We start from the raw sequence: 18,401 nt of genomic DNA on the forward strand, positions 1-18,401 counted from the left end.
GTCTCAATTAGAGTGAATTCAGCTGCAAGTAAAAGAATACCTGAGGGGCTTCCCTGGTGGCGCAGTGGTTGAGAATCTGCCTGCCAATGCAGGGGACACGGGTTCGAGCCCTGGTCTGGGAAGATCCCACATGCCACAGAGCGAGTGGGCCCGTAAGCCACAACTACTGAGCCTGCGCATCTGGAGCCTGTGTTCTGCAACAAAAGAGGCCGCGATAGTGAGAGGCCCGTGCACCGCGATGAAGAGTGGCCCCCGCTTGCCACAAGTAGAGAAAGCCCACGCACAGAAACGAAGACCCAACACAGCAAAACTGACTAACTAACTAAATAAATAAATCTTAAAAAATTAAAAAAAAAAAGAATACCTGACTTGTAGTGGCTGAAACAATAAAGGTGTTTAATTATCTTGTGTAACAAATCACAAGACTTCAACAGAAATGTCACCAAGGCTTCATTTTTTTTTTTTTAATATAGCTTTTCCAGGCAGCCATCACCAGTGTGCCAGCTTTTTATCCCTTAAGACTTTTGTCACCTCTGGACTGCCTCAGCTCCACAACCTGTCAGTGACCAGAAGAAGGTGAGGTTCCTGATCTTTTTTTTTTTCTTTTCTTTTTAAAGAAGGGAGCAAACTCCCTCTCAGAGCCCACCTAACAGACATCCCCTTATATTTCAGGGACCGGACCTGGGTCACCAGCCCTCTCCTAGTAAACTCGGGGAAAATAGGCTGTTTCTGCTGGCTCATACCCATCACAGCTCATCCACATAGGGCGAGGGAGAGACTGTTCTTAAGAAAGCAAGAAGGAGAGAGTGGCTGTCACTTTACACGATTAGCCCCCTCGCGGATTGAGGAAGGAGCTGGAGCCCAGAGTGGTAAAGTCCCGCGTCCAAGGCCACAGGCAACTTTGCAGAAGGACCAAGATAAAAACCCAGCCACTGGCCCAGCGAACTCCCGTCACTTCATCAGGTGGCTTCTCAACCCACTACAGCCGCCTCTAAGCCCCAAAGGGCAGAAGCCCCGTCCCCGGGACCCTCTGAGCTCGGCCAGAGGCATGACGTGCACAAAGTCAGCACCGTTACAGAAGTGAGCCCCTGACATACCCAGGCCCCAGGGCGGGGGGAGCCAAAGCACTTCCTGCCCCTCGCGAGAGCTTGGCAGGCAGGTCAGCGGGAACCCAGAGCCTGACAAACAGCGTCTCTGTAGCTGCCTGGACACCCGCCAAGCTGCCTCATTCCCTAGGGCTGACCTCATGTTTCTGAAGAGCCTCAAGACGCCTGAGGTCTGTGTGTTGCCTCTCATGGTTCAGTTCTGCTGCCAGCAAAGGAAATGGCCCAGGATGGCGGCTGGGGGCCACGTGGAGAGGTGGAAACTCAGAGCCCAAGCATCCCTCCCCACTACCCACCCCTGCCCTGCCCGACTTGTGCCACACAGGCTCCGTTCCAGTAGAAACTGAGCAACGCTGTCTAACCTCTGAGATGAGGCCCATCCTGATCTGTCTTCCTGCTTCCATCAATCTGAAGGTATCCCTCGAAGACACCGTCACACTGTGACTCTTTCTGTTTCATTCCAGACTTCTGGAAAGGGAACAAAAAGGCAGTCAGACTTCATTTATCGGAGCATCTAAGAACATCTCAGAAGTCAGTTTCACTGCCTCAAAGAGAGCTGGAGAGCTCATCTGAGGCCTGTGCTTGGTGACAAAAGTAACTGCTGATTTACCCTAGAGCTGGACCAGGCAGCCACTCCAGCCTTTCTGCGGTCACTGACAGTGTACTGAGGCCCAGGGTGTCACCTGCCCAAAAAAAAAAGCCTTTATGAACTTGGCCTCCACTTCCAGACATTCTTTCAGGGCAAAACACCTACTGTGGGCAAGGCCAACAGCAGACAAGGTGAGCAGCCTAGGGAAAGAGCACGGAGCCAGGCCCCAGGACACATGAGCATCCTTTCACTTCTCTCCAGGGCATCTATCTCACAATCACCACAACCTACCCACCCAGGCTGTAGCTCCGAATCAAGGCATTTGTTTCCATTCATGTTCACTTAAAAGTGTTTATTCCCCTTGCAAAACCACAAGGGCTAAAAAATCATGTGAGGGAGGAAAGAAGGCCTCGCTTATTTGCCATCCTCTCTTTGGCCCGAACAAGGGGGATTGGGCCCAGCAGCTGGCGGTTTTAAACTTTCCTTGCAGAAGTTTTTCTCAGAATGGTAGCTCCAGTCTTCAGAACTTGAAAAGCCTGCATACCTTGAAAGTATGCAGGCTGCAGGAATTTTCCATTTATAGCATAATATTCTTCATACCACTCTGGGGGCCAGCGTTCTCGTGGTAAGAGCTCGGAGTTCAGTGTCAGCAAACCCGCCACACTTCTCCAGGAGCCCCACGCCATCTGGGCCCTTTTATTTATTTTTGGTGGGAGACGGGAGGAAATAAAGGAATAGCTTTTTAACTTGAGTGCCAACACAAACTTGGAAAAGGAACTGGGTTGGCAAGTGCAGAATATCACTGCCTGGTTGGGGACTTAACTGTTAGGGAGTAGGTAGGTGAGGAAGAGACTGAAAAACATTTCTTCCACCCACATGCAGACAGGTGGCCAGAACAGGCATCATGTTACCGCCTCAAGGCCTTCCCCATGCCTGCTACATGGCCTCTGGATTGCTCCTGAGGGCAGGGGCGCACGCCGAAGGCACAAGGCCCCATCTCACTTCTCTTCTTCCAGTTTTCCCTGTGCGCTACACTAGATTTCTGCTGATGCATGCACAGACTCAAAGTCTGAAATACGTTCAGGTTCCATGATATAGTGGGAAGGCCACCACGCCAGTCATGAAGAGGCCTGAGTCCTAGTTCTGGCTGTGACAAATTCACCGTGTGACCTTAAAGGAGCCCTTCTCTTCTCTGGGTCTCATTTTCTTCATCTGTAAAGTATGATCGGAGTGAATGATCTCAAAGATCCCTTCCACTGCTAACATTCTGACACACTCATTCACTCTAATGTTAACCTGTGCCAGCGCTAGGTTCTGGACATCCCCTCCTGGGCTATTCTAAACCTGCTGGGCACAGCCAGACCCATAAGCATAGCCTAATGACCACTAATGACGGCTGCAACACCAGCCTCCCAGTCCTTGTTTCAATAGCCACAGCTCCTCCAGAGAGAGGAAGGAAAACCCTGCCCTGCCCCAGGAAGCCAACCCTGCCTGCCAGCTCAGCCACCAGAGGAGGCGTTTTCCCTGTCCCACAGCACCCTACAAGGATCCTCCCAGAAGCTAATACCTTTCCTACTTTCCATCTTTTTAAAAAATGTATTGCCACTTCTCCTGGGAAGGACATAACCACCTTGCAGCCACCTAATCAAGTCTTCTGATTTATTTTCCAAGTTTTTAGAAAAATTTTTTATTCATTTCAAAGTATTCAACCGTGACGCTGAATACGCTGTTATTCAAATTGCACATATACCTCAGATTTTAATACAGCCCCCGCCCCTGGGTTGGGGGTGGGGCAGGGAGAGTGGGGAGCTACACACACACACACACACACACACACACACACACACACCAATCACTGTCCTAAGGCCGGAAGATTATCTGGCCCAGCCCGCATCCCCACCTGTCACCAGCTAATGGCCACCTAGTCTCGGAACACCGGTTGGGAGGTGCTTGGTGCCGTGGGAAAGCCCTGCGTCCTTCCACTACTTACTAGGCAAGAACCAAAACCTCTCTGAACCTCTCTGAGGTTTGTGCGAGGATTTCACCCAGTTGAAAGCTCTCCAAAACGCTGTGCAAACGGAAGTTCCTTGATTGCTGGGCTGCTCTGACTTAAAAACTGCATCCTTAGGTCGCGCCAAGTCTTGCCTCCCCACATCTTTTCTTGCTGATGCTGGTGAGAAGGAGAGAGGAGAGAAGGGGTTTCTCAGAAGGCAGAAGGCTAGCCTAGGGCACTAAAGGCTGGGAGGTGGGTCTCACCACCAGGCCGAGGGAGATCCAGGCCTGGTCATCGGTTCCAAACCCAGGAAACAAGGCTCACGCGAGCCCCAGCGGCCGCCCCTCCAGTACTCCTCTCCCCTACTTTCCCCTCCCCTCCCAGCTGCGCGGTAGGTCACGCCCCCTCTCCCGATTCACCAATCAACGTCCGGAGCGGCGCCCGTGGCGCAGGGGGCTCAGGTCGGCAGCCAATTAGCTCAGCGGCCCGAGGCGGCGCCTCGCCCGCCCACTCCCAGAATGAAAGCCGCCCCGCAGCTGGCGAGGCTGGCGCAGCGCGTGGGGCGCGGGAGCCGCGCGGGCCGGAGCGGAGCGCGCTCACTGCCTGCCCGCCCCCCCGCGCGTCCGCCTCCGCTCCGCCTCGGTCCGGGGCACGGGCGAGGTGGCCGGGGCGGGGGAGGGCAGGGGGCAGGGCCGAGGCGACGAAGCCGGGGGCGGGGAGGAGCGGGGCCGGATAAAAGGCGGCGAGGCGGCTCCACCCCGAGGCAGGCCAGCGGGCAGGTTCGGCGCGTCCCTTACGTCCGGCCCGCGCCGGCGGTGGGGAGGCGGCGCGCGCGGCCCGCAGCCCACCCATGGAGGCTTTCCACTGGGCGCCCCGCTCGCCCCGCCGCGGCCGTGCCCCCCCGCCCATGGCGCTCGTGCCCAGTGCCCGCTACGTGAGCTCCCAGCGCCCGGTGCACCCGCAGCCCTTCAGCTCGTGGAACGACTACCTGGGGCTCGCCACGCTCATCACCAAGGCGGTGGACGGCGAGCCGCGCTTCGGCTGCGCCCGCGGCGGGGACGGCGGCGGTGACGGTTCCCCGCCCTCTTCTTCCTCGTCGTGCTGCTCCCCCCACGCTGGGGCCGGGCCCGGGACACTGGGGCCCGCGGTGGGGCCGCCCGACTACGACGAGGACGACGACGACAGCGACGAGCCGGGATCCCGGGGCCGCTACCTGGGGGGCGCGCTGGAGCTGCGCACCCTGGAGCTGTGCGCGGACCCCGCCGAGGCCGGGCTGCTGGAGGAGCGTTTTGCCGACCTGAGCCCGTTCGCTGGTCGCGCCGCCGCCGTGCTGCTGGGCTGCGCCCCCGCCGCTGCTGCCACCGCCGAAGTGGCGCCGCGCGAGGAGCGGGCTGCGGCGTGGGCGGCTGAGCCCAGGCTGCACGCCGCCTCCGGGGCGGCCGCCACCCGGCTGCTCAAGCCCGAGCTGCAGGTGTGTGTGTTCTGCCGGAACAACAAGGAGGCGGTGGCGCTCTACACCACCCACATCCTGAAGGGACCCGACGGGCGAGTGCTGTGCCCCGTGCTGCGCCGCTACACGTGCCCCCTGTGCGGCGCCAGCGGTGACAACGCACACACCATCAAGTACTGTCCGCTCTCCAAAGTGCCGCCGCCGCCCGCCGCCCGCCCGCCGCCGCGCAGCGCCAGGGACGGCCTGCCCGGCAAGAAGCTGCGTTGAGGACGCGGGCTCCGGTCTGCTGCTGCCACCTGACGCCACCAGGGTCGCCGCCTGCCCACTCTCGTATTTGGTCTGCGCACTCTCTCTCCCTTGCTGCTGGTGAGCATGGAGCTCAGCAGATGGCTCAACTTGGGATGTCGTCTTGGTTTTCTCAAAGGAAGCCGACGGTACTGAGTACTTTCCTGTCGAAGAGCGGTTGAGAGTAGACGCTAAAGTCTTGATTTATCTCGTTTGTGCACATCCAGACGATGAAGGCTGGGTATTCCGCTAACTGAAATGTGGCAACTTAGAGGCGCTGTTTATTTATACGTCGACCTATTTTAGATGCGCATCAGTATGCAATTGTCTCAATCTAATCTTGGATGTTTAATTTTATGAATGGAGGCACTTTACTAGGTCTAGAATATTTTTTTAAAAGCCTCTTAACTGAACTGGCGATTTTATGGAATGTCAGCAAAATGACTTTTATTGTTTGAAACAAGTAATATTTCTGTTGTCCTTAATCAGTTATTATAATTCCAGGCGAAGCAAGCCCCCCTGCCTGGTAGCATCATTAAGTGAAGGCTTAGTAAACTTTCCAGTATTAGTTTGGGTGGGTGTTCCCTCCTTGTGGCTTGTTTCTGTCCTAGCTGGATGTAGCAGGTAGAATACAGCTCCTTATCCTTTTATGTACCAGGTCTTTTATTACTGAACGAGCAACTAGCGTTTTCCACCTTTAAAAGTTGTGCCAAGTTATAATGTTGTGTACACACTTGAAAATGGTGCTGTTTAAAAAAAACTTGTGCGTTTATACAGTAACAGTATGTTAATTCATTAATCTTGCCTTTAACTCTGGTACTTGGCCTTTTGTCTATGCTCCCCACCCCATTCGTTTTTCAAAACATTTATCATCCTTCAGATCAAAAGGGAGTAGTATTAATTCACTGTCTGAATTGCTCAATTTCAGGGTTCCTAAATAGTGGAAAGCTCATTCCAGCTGTTGCCTCTCAAACTAAATATAAGATGGAATCCTTTGAGCTCTGGAAGGTCAGCGTAATAACCTGGGTTCAGGAAGGTTCCACTCTGGGCTATGTTGGCTTTAAGCATCACAGGCAGTCCTCAAACTGGTATAAGCACTAATTAAAGGAACTATTGGGGTGGGGGGAGACAAGGAACGCAGCCTCTCTCATGTTCCCATTCTCACTGGAAGATTACCCTTCTCTTTCTGGAATCCCGCCAGTTATCCATAAATGAGATTAAATCTAATCCTTAGCAAAGGTGCTTGACTCCTACTTTAACCTTCCACCCTCATTTTCAAATCCACTGTAGTGAGAGTACCACACCATATCTAGCATCAGGACAGACATAGAAGGCAAAGATGGAACTGAATTAAGATGAAGTCATCTGAAATGTATAAAATCACTATCTGAAAATACCAGCAAGAGATTTAGTCTATAGAGGTTCCAGGAGAGCTTAGCTAGGTTATTAGAAATTAGACTGCTGGGCTTCCCTGGTGGCGCAGTGGTTGAGAGTCCGCTTGCTGATGCAGGGGACACGGGTTCTTGCCCCGGTCCGGGAAGATCCCACATGCCACGGAGCGGCTAGGCCCGTGAGCCATGGCCGCTGAGCCTGCGCGTCCGGAGCCCGCAACGGGAGAGGCCACAACAGTGAGAGGCCCACGTACCGCAAAATAAATAAATAAATAAATAAATAAACAACACTGGGGATAGCTATGAGCGTTTATTGGTCAAAGGAAGGTGCATGGGTGGGGGATGGGCAGGACGATTTCTTGGTCAGGAAAAATTAATCCACTTGACTAGGCCTAAACTCAAGTAGCTTAATAAAACCATGAAATTAACTTATTTTCTTCAGTTTTCTTAGAAAACATACCAGTTTAAATTAGACTTGCTTTTTAAGGAGTTTTCAGGTCAACATGAATTCCTGTTACCTCTCGCCACTGCTCTAATTGTACCTTTTCAAGGTCATTATTAACTGAGGGGTGCACTCTCCACACCAGAAGATACGGTTTAGGTGACTTATAACTGCATCAGCCCCCAAACTTGCCTGTTCTCCAGCTAACTTTAACTCCCAGTATTTTAAGCATGAACAGGGAGTATCAGTAGTTCTGCAGAGATCGCTTACGAAAAGTTTACTAACCACGCTAATACATTTAAAAGCAACTCTCAATCTGAAACATGTTTTAAACACTTGAAAAGCTAAATTTAGGGTAAAAGAAACCCAATTTTTGGAAGTGTTAAAAAGTATCCACAATAGTGTGATGAAATTGTTTTCCTAAGAACAGACTGCATATTTGGCCAAAAAAAAAAGTATGGAATCCTCAAAAGAGCTTCACCAACTGTGCAGGCAGACTGCTTTATATTTTAAAATTATACCACAAATACACATGTACTTCAAAAAAGAAGTTTCAGTGTTAGTCCTAATTTTCTATTCTGTTCTTAGCTATAATCTGAACATTCCATTAATTTTCTGTATACTTCAATTAGACTTATGAAATGAATCAGTCTACAGCCAAATCATGCCACACCATATAGGTACCAACCTCCTCCTGGTAGCCACTATGGACAACTACTAGGATGTCGAGTCTTTTTTCAGGCCGTTGTCTCTGCCCTCAGATCCATCCATATTGACAGCATTAATATCCCCATCTAAAAATGCAGAAACCACTGGCAACGTGGAAGACAGTGAGTAGGTTGGTCGCTCAGCTTTCCTTTGACACCTGTGAATAAACACTGGGGGTGGGGGGTAAGGTTGTGAGGCCTTGAGAGTGGAAACCTAAGAGCAGGATCACAAGCAGCTGCAGACTATTCTGCCTTTATCCTGTGCTCTGATTCCAATACCCAGGACAAAGAACTTGGGAGAACAGGACGTCTAGAAAAGGGTCTGGGCAGGAAGGGTGGTTTGCAGACTAGCCTGGAAACATAACTATCAGACACGCATCTGTAACTCATCTAAACAAATCAGCGTAAATGAATCGTCTGCTGTGGCCTATCTGTGATGGCCCAGGCACAGTCCTGTTCTAGTAACTTAAGACAGAGCAGCCTACTGCCCCAAGTTTTTTCCCTTCTTACAAAAGGAAAGACCCGCCCCTCACAAAAGAGGACCTTTTAAGACTTTCACTTGTTTGAAGTCCAGATATTAAGAAAAATGTTTTTTAAGTGTTTTTTTTTGTTTTCATAAAGGTCTATTATTGGTGGGTAGCGCATTTAACAGTTAAATACATTTAAATAATGTATAGGTGACTGCACGACTGCAGCATTGGTAACTAGATAACCAATTCAACTAGAAACCAGCTAACAAGTAACTGCCTAAATATTTAAAACACAGCTCTTTAGATCATCCTTTGTTTTGATCACCTTCCTGGGTGAAGGCAGGGGAAGCCTGCTGGTCACACTGGAAATATATTAAGGCCATGTCTTCTGATATCCATTCCCAGAGGTTTCTTTCAGCTGGATTAAAGCCTCCAGCTCCAGGGCAAGCCCAAGGTTGTGGCCCCCAGCATTAATGCTCTTCGCATCTACCAGAGCAGAGAGTTTAAGCTTCACACCAGGCCTCAGAGTCTGAGTGTAGCCCATTCCAACTAAACTGTAGAGTTGTTGACTTTTGCAGAAATGGAGGCAGTGAGATCCAAACGATATTTAGCTGCAATGCCAAAGCGAGTGCAGTTGGTTCCTGATGTGCAAGCAAGGTTTACTGAAGTGTCAAGATCTTCACATACTTTTTGATAAACTGATCCTCCAAATTGTCCCATCATTGACCTTAGTGTGTAGCCGGAAGTCCCTAGTCCTGTAGCCCACTGCAAGGGTTATTCCTTGTCAGCTTTGACTTGGCACTATCAAAGGTCATCTGGTACCCAGCAAGCCAGCCCTCATAACCAAAGACTGCTGAACCATGGATTGCAGGTCCAGCAAAATTAAAGTCAACACCACAACCAAGGTTTATACATTCCCTCTTGTAAGAAGACTTGATTTTACCACTTTTCTTTCCTGTGTTTGGTGAAAAGGTGGTATCAAATGTCAGTTTCAAACCTTGACAAATCTGGTCTTCAAGAGCAATTTCAGAGTATTATCAGTGTTGCACTTTTCTGTGAAAGTCAGACCACACTCACACCATTTATATTTGGGTCTCCAAGGTCCCGGTAACTTTACCAGTGTCTGCATTAGATGAATCAGATGTTGAGAATTCCACGCCACTGCATGACTTTGTTTTCACATCCAGTTTCACCAACCCAAAACCAAATCCTTGGTTAAAAATATCTCTGGCAGCTTTGCCAAGGTCAGCATATGATGGAGGAATACACATTGGCCGTGGGCAGTTCTGTCCATAGGTCGCTATGGCGAGGCCAAGGGGAGAGGTGATCCGGTGGTCTCCTGGGGGGGAAGGGGAGGCGCCGCTGCCGCCCCGCTAGCAGCTGAGGCCGCTCGGCTCGCTCGGGGTCCGGCTACAGCTCTGAAGTGGTTTCTATCATTGTTAACGTCGAAAAGGAGAGGCTGCATCTGATTAAGTTTTAAAAAAGCATCAATACTCCCTCTTCTGGCCTTAGGGCTATACCAACAGAAATTCTCACCACTGCTCACACCAAGAAGAATATAAGTGCCTATAGCCACTATAAATTTGCAACTAACATTCTGTGAAACCAATTATGATTTTTGTAATTTCAGGAGAAAACCCAAGATGTACTGCACACACACCGTACTCACAGAGAGGATAGCTTTACAAGGAAACTAAGGGGTGCATCAAGGAACAGAGGAGGACGTTTCCGTGGAAACATCCCAGCCACGTGTGCTTTCTGTTATATTCAGGTTATGTTCTTTGATACCCAACAGTGAGAAATTTAATAGCACTGGTAAAAACTCAAGTGAAAAAACCTCAACTGAATACGCAAGCTCAGCATTATAAACAAAACACTTTGACTGTAACCACAAATCAACACTAAAATTCTCTAAGTATTTTATTTATCATTGAAGAAAAAACACAGCAGCAAGTTCTGTGTTGGCTTCAATAAGACCAAATAGTTAATCTTTAACATAGCTACTACACTCCAAAATTGAAGTCAACACAGTCATTACTACAAATTACTTGGTGAAAGAGAAAGGAAATTAGGAAAAACAATTTAAACAATTCCTCCAAACCACACATTTATAAATATTGTCATATTTAAAATGCTTGAAAGGCATGAATTCTCCATAAATGGAAAAGCGGTTTGCTATTGGCAACAGAAAAAACTCAGCAACAGTTTACCAAATGCTTTAAAATTTAAAAGCTGTATCTGTTTTGGATTCACACTTTAGCAGTATTTTTGTCATTACAATAATGACTGCAAATTGGTTTATACTCACCTTCTCTCAAGTAAAATCTACCGAAAATTCCTCTGTATCTGGTGTGTGTAATGTTTACTGCACTTACAGTAAACCTAAAAACTTTCTAAATTTAGTAAATAGTAAATACCTCAAAATACCTAGAGGTACGTCTCAACCGCTAGTGGTGTGAGAATTGTTTCAGCTCTCTGCTTTAGCGTCTTCAAATACATTTTCTATAACAGAATCTTACTTCATTCCAAATTAATATCAGGTATTTCAAAATCAAAAGAAAAAAGATCAGTTCTATACCAAGATACAGGTGTTACTGAATACCTGAAGAATTCCCATTTTAAATTTATTTTTTAGTTTTTCTTTTTTGTAAACAAATGATTGATGAAACAATGCAACACCTCAAATTCCAAAAAATGGCATGGTTTTCCAACCTTCTGTGGACACGGTGCATGATCAACCTATTACATAGGATTAATACAAGTTCATGCTTTTTGTGTTATGGTGAGACATTAAAGAGTCCAATTTAGATTGGTTGAAGCACAAGTATAATAATTCCTTGAATGTGATCAAACCTATGTAAAGATATGAGTCTGAGTCCATTATCTTGAGACTTAACGTCGTACTGTGGTCCATCCATCTTCATCAGTCTCATTTTTAGTGCGACGAAGAGATTCCCTATCTTTCTCAGCTCTCCATGAGGTCTTCTCTTTTTCACCTTCTCTGTCTCGGTCTCGGTCTCTTTCTCGATCTCTTGAAAGAGCTGCAGGAGGAACACGACGAGGGGCATCCCGCTCTTCTGCCCGGTCATCTTTCCTGTCATCAGCACGTCTCCAAGAACTTACTTTTAATTTAAAAAAAACGAGAGAGAATAAATGTGTACTGTATGCTATTAGCTCAGACTAAACAGAACTGAAGCAAAAGGAATGCCTCAAATTACTCGGAAATCCTGCACTGAAGATAGTGATAGAGAATCTTCATAAAAAAAAAAAAAAAAACAATTGGGCTTCCCTGGTGGCTCAGTGGTTGAGAGTCCGCCTGCCGATGCAGGGGACGCGGGTTCGTGCCCCGGTCTGGGAGGATCCCACGTGCCGCGGAGCGGCTGGGCCCGTGGGCCATGGCTGCTGGGCCTGCGCATCCGGAGCCTGTGCTCCGCAGCGGGGAAGGCCACAACAGTGAGAAGCCCGCGTACCGCAAAAACAAAAAACAAAAAACAAACAATAAAAGCTTAATACACTTTAATCATTTTGATACAATTTCTGAAAAGCCTTTAAAACAATATATAGACTTAGAAATATAAGTTTGCAAGCAAGAAGAAATCACCGGCCTGGGAAGTGTCCTAATATTTTTTTTTAATTTAGGATAAGGTGACAAAAATCTGGCTGAATAAAAATTTTTTAAAGGATTTTTGGCTCCTGTTGAAGAAGATTTAACAGCAAATAAATGAAACAATATATTTCATTACGGCTATCAAAGAAGAAATACCCTTACAATCTGGTTGTAACAAACCAAATAGTAAAAGCTTGTGAGGCAACTACTTAAGTGCTACGGTCATTTTAAACAAAGCATTTTTTACTAAAGCTTCCATTGTTACAATTCCAGAGAAAGAATGTTTTACACTTTGTGCTTATCTACCAGGACCTTACTTTTTTCCTTCCTTACATAAAATAAACTTTTTGTAAAATCAATATAGGTATTGCTTACTACACCACTGAATTAGTCTAATACTATACTTTGAATTTAAAGATGAGCTAAACTTCACAAAGCAACCAGTGTGTAAGTTTGTGAGAACCTTGAACTCTAAATGAAATAAAAGATCTACTTGTCCATTCTGTTTTTGGTGTTCATACAAGTTTAAGGCATAGCAAAACCCCGAATTCCCTCATATATTATGGCTCTCCAGGGTTCAGCGGTCATACAGAAAGAACACCTCTACCTTCCTCACGCTCTGGTCTGAGAGGAGGTCCTCTTCGGTCTCTGTCATCCCGTCTTTCTCTCAGATCACGGCGCTCATCTCTCTCACGACGGCGGTCATCCCGATCCCTATCGTCACGACGACCTGCATCTCTCCAGCTTGAAGATTCCTCAGCTGGTCCTCTCCTCCAACCAGCTTCATCCCTGTAGCCATTCAAAATGACACGTTGAGTTCTGTCATTAGACTCTACGGGTTAATTTTAAGTGAATATATCACATCCAAGTTAGCAAATAATAACGGGAATAAAGTTTAAACTCGTGACTTGACCTCAAACTGACGCCTCAGGCATGGAGGTCAAATGAGAACCCCTGGCTCTGCACTGTCCCAACACAGCAGTCATTACTCATTCCAAATGCTCCACAGTCAAATGTGACTGCTGGTTACCAGATGAACATTACACACACAGGACATTCTCATCCTTGCAGGAAACTGTACTGAACTGTACTGGTCTAGATTAGTACAAAGCCACTCTGACCAGAGGAAGTAAGCTAGAATTCTTACTACTAAATAAAAGTAAAGAGGCTTTTAATCATTTAAAGGCAATAAACTGACCTCAACCACAAGGGAAAAGCAATTGGCAGTGAAGAACCTCGACTGGTTCCACTGCCATAGAGCTACACAGCCCACAGCCAGCCACACAGGCTCCAGCCTCCATGTCCTCACTCTGTAGAGAGGGAACTGGTTCAATTAAGATGACCTCTGATTGTTTTCAAATCTACACTATGATTCTACTAGATAAACCGGGGGGCGTGCAGGGGATGAGCACCGTTTTTCAAAACTAGTTGGGAATGCACAAGAGAGCATTAAAGGAATCCTAACTGTAACGCCACAGACACTGCTTCTCAATTAGAGTATCGAACCTCGGCCGTCTGAAGCGGTCCTCTCGATCCCCATCTCTCTCTCTGTCCCTCTCCCTCTCTCTGTCTCTTTCTCTCTCCGGGTCCCTGTCGTTCTCATCGCGATCTTGAATATCTCGGTCTCTCTCTTTTTCCCTGTCCCATTCACGGTCTTCTGATGGTCTCGATTCTCGAGGTGGACCCCAACTCTCTTCTCTGGCTTTTTCTTTCTCTCTCCATCCACCTATGTTTTTAAAAAAGAAAAAAAAAATTCCACTCAGGAAACAGATTGGCAGCCATAAATCTTGATGTTAATCCATCACCATTACAAATGCTACTTAAGACGCTCTACCTCATTTAAAAAAAAACAACTAAATTCATTTACCTCATTTCATGGAACCACCAACTCCTATGTATGACTACCTATTATTGTTTTTCTAACATATAACATATAGGAACTTTTATAGCCTGGGATAAATGTTCCATATGCAGAGATTTCAGGTATAAAAATCTGTTCTGACGGTAAAGACAACTCATTTAAGCAGAAAACTCAAAGGGTGAGGGTAGGATCTAGAGCTCTGAGAGGCAGGACCCCAATTACTAGTCCATTTACACCTTGCAACATCCTCAGAACCTTTCTAACTAAAGACTCTCTCCTTTCACATTCATGCCCCCCCACCATTTACCACCCGTAAAAAGTCCTGAAATAAGGATGAATCCTTTGGCCCTGCTCAATATCTCACACTCAGCCATGGGATGCCCAAATCTAGAAACAATATATACGTGTACACACACATATGCACACACGCACAAAAAGAAACCAAAGGAAGCAGAGATTTCAATGAAAATGTATTACAGCTGCAAGGCTAATAATTATTATTGTCACTAACATTTATATTACTGTGTGCCACAGAACTAGTCTAAAGCCTCTGCCTGTATTAGCTCATTCAATCCTACCCACAGTGCTGAGCTAAGTAGATTATTCCATACTTGCTAATTTGCTACTTGCTAAAATCTATAATCCCCAAATTAACACTCTAGCACTTTTACAAGTCACTCGCAGACACATACAGAGCGGCGAAATATTTGAGTCGCCTGACGGGCCTGTTCTCAGCTGAGGTCAAACAAGACAATGCCGTCTTCTTGCTGCAGCTCTCCTACTTTAAGCAAGAAGCCTTCTGGTGATCTAGTTAGTGCCACATTTTCACATTTTTGTGCTTTTTGTTGGTGATCTCAGTTCTTAAGTGCGTCACCTGCCCTACGCCCCAGCAGTCCCAAGCACAAGAAAGCAATGGATATGCCTTAGGGAAAAAATAAATGTGTTAGATAAGCTTCTTTCAGGAATGAGTTACAGTGCTGTTGACCATAAGTTCAATGCTAATGAATCAATAACATACATTAAATAAAGTGTCTTTAAACAGAAAAATAAAACAAGGTTATGTCTTGACTGGTTGAAAAACTGACCAGAGGGCTCACAGAAACCTAACCTGGTGCTTCCCTTAAGAGCAATGGTTCAGTATTCACTGACTTTATATTACATAACTATCATGAATTAATGAGAATCTACTATACTGTTATCCCCATTTTACACAAGGCACAGAAAAGTTAGGTGGCTTTCTGAAAGTCACAAAGCTTCACAGTGGAATGAAGTGAGAAGAAACACAAGTATGCCACAGAAACCACTAAGGATAAAGGGCAGGAAGCTGCTCAAATTTGCATTTAGAACAAATCACAATGGTCACTGAAAAGATGTAAGAAAAAGGATGAAAGAGCAAAGAACTCCCATCTTACACAATTAGATGGACAGTGGTGCCCCTGAAGTGTGTGTGTGTGTGTGTGTGTGTGTGTGTGTGTGTGTATTGGAGAAGGGGGGGTTCAGTTTTGATGGGTTGAGTTGGAAGTGTCAGTAACACTTACAGGTGCAATATAAAGTTGGAAACACAGGTCTGAAGGTAAGGGGAGAAGTCACCTGGGGAAGACAGTAACACAAGTCACAGACCTGCATACATTACTCAAGAATAATAAAAAGGGGCTTCCGTGGTGGCGCAGTGGTTGAGAGTCCACCTGCCGATGCAGGGGACACAGGTTCGTGCCCCGGTCCGGGAAGAACCCACGTGCCGCGGAGTGGCTGGGCCTGTGAGCCATGGCCGCTGAGCCTGCGCGACCGGAGCCTGTGCTCCGCAACGGAAGAGGCCACAACGGTGAGAGGCCCGTGCACCGCAAAAAAAAAAAAAAAAAGAATAATAAAAAGCATGAAAGGATGAGCAGGCCTAAGACTGACGAAGTAAAGCAATGGGCTCCTCTCATGAACATAATCCCATGGTTGGCAAAAGTACATACAAATGTTTAGTTAAGTATATTTTGTTTTTCATTATTTATATGAGGAGGCTAGTCCAGGACAGAACCTGAAGAACACCGATACTTAGGGGCGGGTACAGAAGGAAGGGCCCTCAAAGAAGCAGTCAACAAGGAAGAAGGAAAACAAAGTGCATATATCACTAAAGCAGAAAAGGGGGTGAAGCTACTTGTTTTGGTGTGAAAGATCTCAGAGGCAAGCTTTTGACATAAAAGTCACTGCAGAAATATTCAAGGAAAGATAAAAGACCAGTCTATCTAAAAATAGTAGTAATATAGCCCAACCTCTGTCATCAATCTGTTAAAATTTCACTTTTTTCAGTTGAAAAGAACACTTCTTACTTAACAATCAAACTGTAATTTGTCACCTGAGATCTGAGCTCCTTGTTTGAAATAACTTGCCATCCTCTACAGAACAGTGGAGGTTAGCTGGTGTAGAATTTCATGTTGTATGTGCAAACACATCAAGCAGATTACATCTATAAAGCATCCAATCTGGTTTCTTGAATACCAGAATTTTACCTGGTTTGACAAATGGTCTCCAGGGACCAGGTCTTGAGTCATCACCCCTTCTGGGAATCCGATCGTCATCAGCCCGTCTTGAGACCCGATCATCATCCGTGTTTCTCCAAGGCGCCCTGTCATCATCTGCACCGCGCCTGGAAAACCTGTCATCATCTACACCGCGCCTGGAAAATCGATCATCGTCGGTATTCCGCCAAGGTCCTCGATCGTCCTCCAGCCCACGCCTGGGACCCCGGTCGTCATCCACGCCCCGCCTGGGACGATCATCATCGGCGTTCCGCCAGGATGACCTCTCCTCCTCCGCACCTCCTCGGCGCAGCCCCCGGTCCTCATCCAGCCCACGCCTGGGTCCTCTGTCCTCATCGGCTGTGCGCCAGCCTCCCCTGTCCTCATCCGGTCCTCGTCTAGGTGGTCTGTCATCATCCGCCTGACGCCAGGTACCCCTGTCTTCATCGCCAATTCGTCTGGGAGGCCTGTCGTCATCTGCATTACGCCAAGAAGGCCGGTCATCGTCTGCCCCTCGGCGAGAGAACCGATCTTCATCAGGACCACGTCGTGGGCCTCTGTCGTCATCCATGCCACGCCGGGGAACCCGATCATCGTCTGGTCTAAGAGAGGACTCTCTCTCTTCATCATCCCCCAAACGCCTCGGTCGATCTTCCTCTCTTCTTTGAGGCCTCTCTTCCTCTCTTCTTTGAGGCCTCTCTTCATCCCGCCCTTCTCCACGTCTCCACTCCCTACAGAGTAACAAGCCAAACATCTTTAAGAGTAAATTTTCTTAAAAGCAGGTGATCTTTTTGGGAGTGATGTTACTTACTTCTAAAAATCACTTCAGTCTAAATTCATTAATCCTACTCCTAAAAGAGTATGTTCCACTAAAAAACACCACAAAATCCAAAATCTTACCATCAACAATTAATTAAACCAATAAGCAGACAAGTGCCTTTAAAAGGTATCTGCACTTTATGAGGAATACCTTAGCAATTTCTAAATCTATTACTACAAGCTTTCAAAACGATGGGAAAAATGTTATGCAACTGTTCATTCTTACTCTAACCTCAATACTATTAGTTTAGGGAATTAAAAAAAAAAAAAAACTGAAGCACATATTTCCCAAGATATTTATAAGTCAGTAATTACAGCAGCACGGAAGCAAACATTTCAGTAATAGACATGCGTACAATTCTTCATGACTCCCTTTTCCCCACCCCTACAAAATAAACCAAATGAGAAAAACACTGATAAGGTAATTAACAGGATCTGTGATTTGTCGGTACTATTTTCCTTAACTCCACTTACTTCTCTGGTGGGCCTCTTCTCCACTCAGAATCTACTTCAGGTGCTTTTCTCCATGTGCCTTCTGGATCTCTATCTCCCCAACGAGAGTCCTACATTGAGCAAAGTTAATGAGAGACACTACATTAGCAACACTACTGATCAACATATAAACTGAACAGGAATCTCAAAGAGCCAGTAACAAAAGCACAAAGAGATGAAAAGAATAAGTGAAACATTAAAAGAGATGGACTGTGAAAGGCCAGAAGAAAAGGAGAAAAAATTTCCCTAAGTTGAGGAAATTCTATCTGCTCTAGGCAAACTGAATCCTGACTGATAGGGCACACATGCCAAAACAGGTGAATAACAGACCATATGTTCAGAGCTTCCAAGGAATAAAGCAGACTATCTACAAAAGTAACAAGACCAAGACTATTATCAAGAACCCTCCTCCCATTATGTACTAGGACAGTGAGCACAGGTCTCTAAACTTCTGGAGGAGGATGACTTTGAACTGGCCAAACCAATGAACCATTATTCAACTGAGAGAGAAAAACAAAACCTCTTTTGAGACATACACAAAAATACTTGATAAAATATACACTATACAAAACAAAAAAAAACTTATCTGCAAAGGGGAAAAGGTGATAAACAGTGTAAACATATTTTTAACTAAATCATGTTAAATGATTTCTATATAGAGATTAGCATTGTTTTAATGCACTGG

At 46.6% G+C, this 18,401-nt stretch overlaps 2 protein-coding genes and 1 pseudogene across 3 annotated transcripts in view; 1 reads left to right on the top strand and 2 right to left on the bottom strand.

The window, feature by feature from the left end:
- The first annotated feature begins 4,482 nt into the window (after window positions 1–4,482).
- On the top strand, window positions 4,483–7,099 carry NANOS1 (nanos C2HC-type zinc finger 1). The gene has a single exon (XM_079718196.1). The coding sequence runs from the start codon at window positions 4,536–4,538 to the stop codon at window positions 5,400–5,402; it is 867 nt and encodes a 288-aa protein (XP_079574322.1). The 5' UTR covers window positions 4,483–4,535; the 3' UTR covers window positions 5,403–7,099.
- A 1,801-nt stretch (window positions 7,100–8,900) lies between these two features.
- LOC307049962 (non-selective voltage-gated ion channel VDAC2-like) lies at window positions 8,901–9,701 on the bottom strand (annotated as a pseudogene). Its single transcript has one exon. The product of its transcript is annotated as a non-selective voltage-gated ion channel VDAC2-like (transcript).
- A 626-nt stretch (window positions 9,702–10,327) lies between these two features.
- Window positions 10,328–18,401, bottom strand: part of EIF3A (eukaryotic translation initiation factor 3 subunit A) — a gene marked incomplete at its 5' end in the record, with an annotated part of 32,605 nt that continues 24,531 nt past the window's right edge. Inside the window, 5 exons of the mRNA XM_079702949.1 lie at window positions 10,328–11,552; window positions 12,645–12,826; window positions 13,544–13,763; window positions 16,397–17,136; window positions 17,699–17,787. Coding sequence (XP_079559075.1) covers window positions 11,323–11,552; window positions 12,645–12,826; window positions 13,544–13,763; window positions 16,397–17,136; window positions 17,699–17,787 — 1,461 coding nt within the window. The 3' untranslated portion in view covers window positions 10,328–11,322. The remainder of the gene's footprint in view (window positions 11,553–12,644; window positions 12,827–13,543; window positions 13,764–16,396; window positions 17,137–17,698; window positions 17,788–18,401) is intronic.

Source organism: Hyperoodon ampullatus (genome assembly GCF_949752795.1).
Source record: "Hyperoodon ampullatus genome assembly, chromosome: 1".
Lineage (NCBI taxonomy): Eukaryota > Metazoa > Chordata > Mammalia > Artiodactyla > Ziphiidae > Hyperoodon > Hyperoodon ampullatus.

Excerpts from the sequence above, each read along its gene's own strand:
- NANOS1 (XM_079718196.1), top strand. The coding sequence starts at position 4,536 with ATGGAGGCTTTCCACTGGGCGCCCCGCTCGCCCCGCCGCGGCCGTGCC.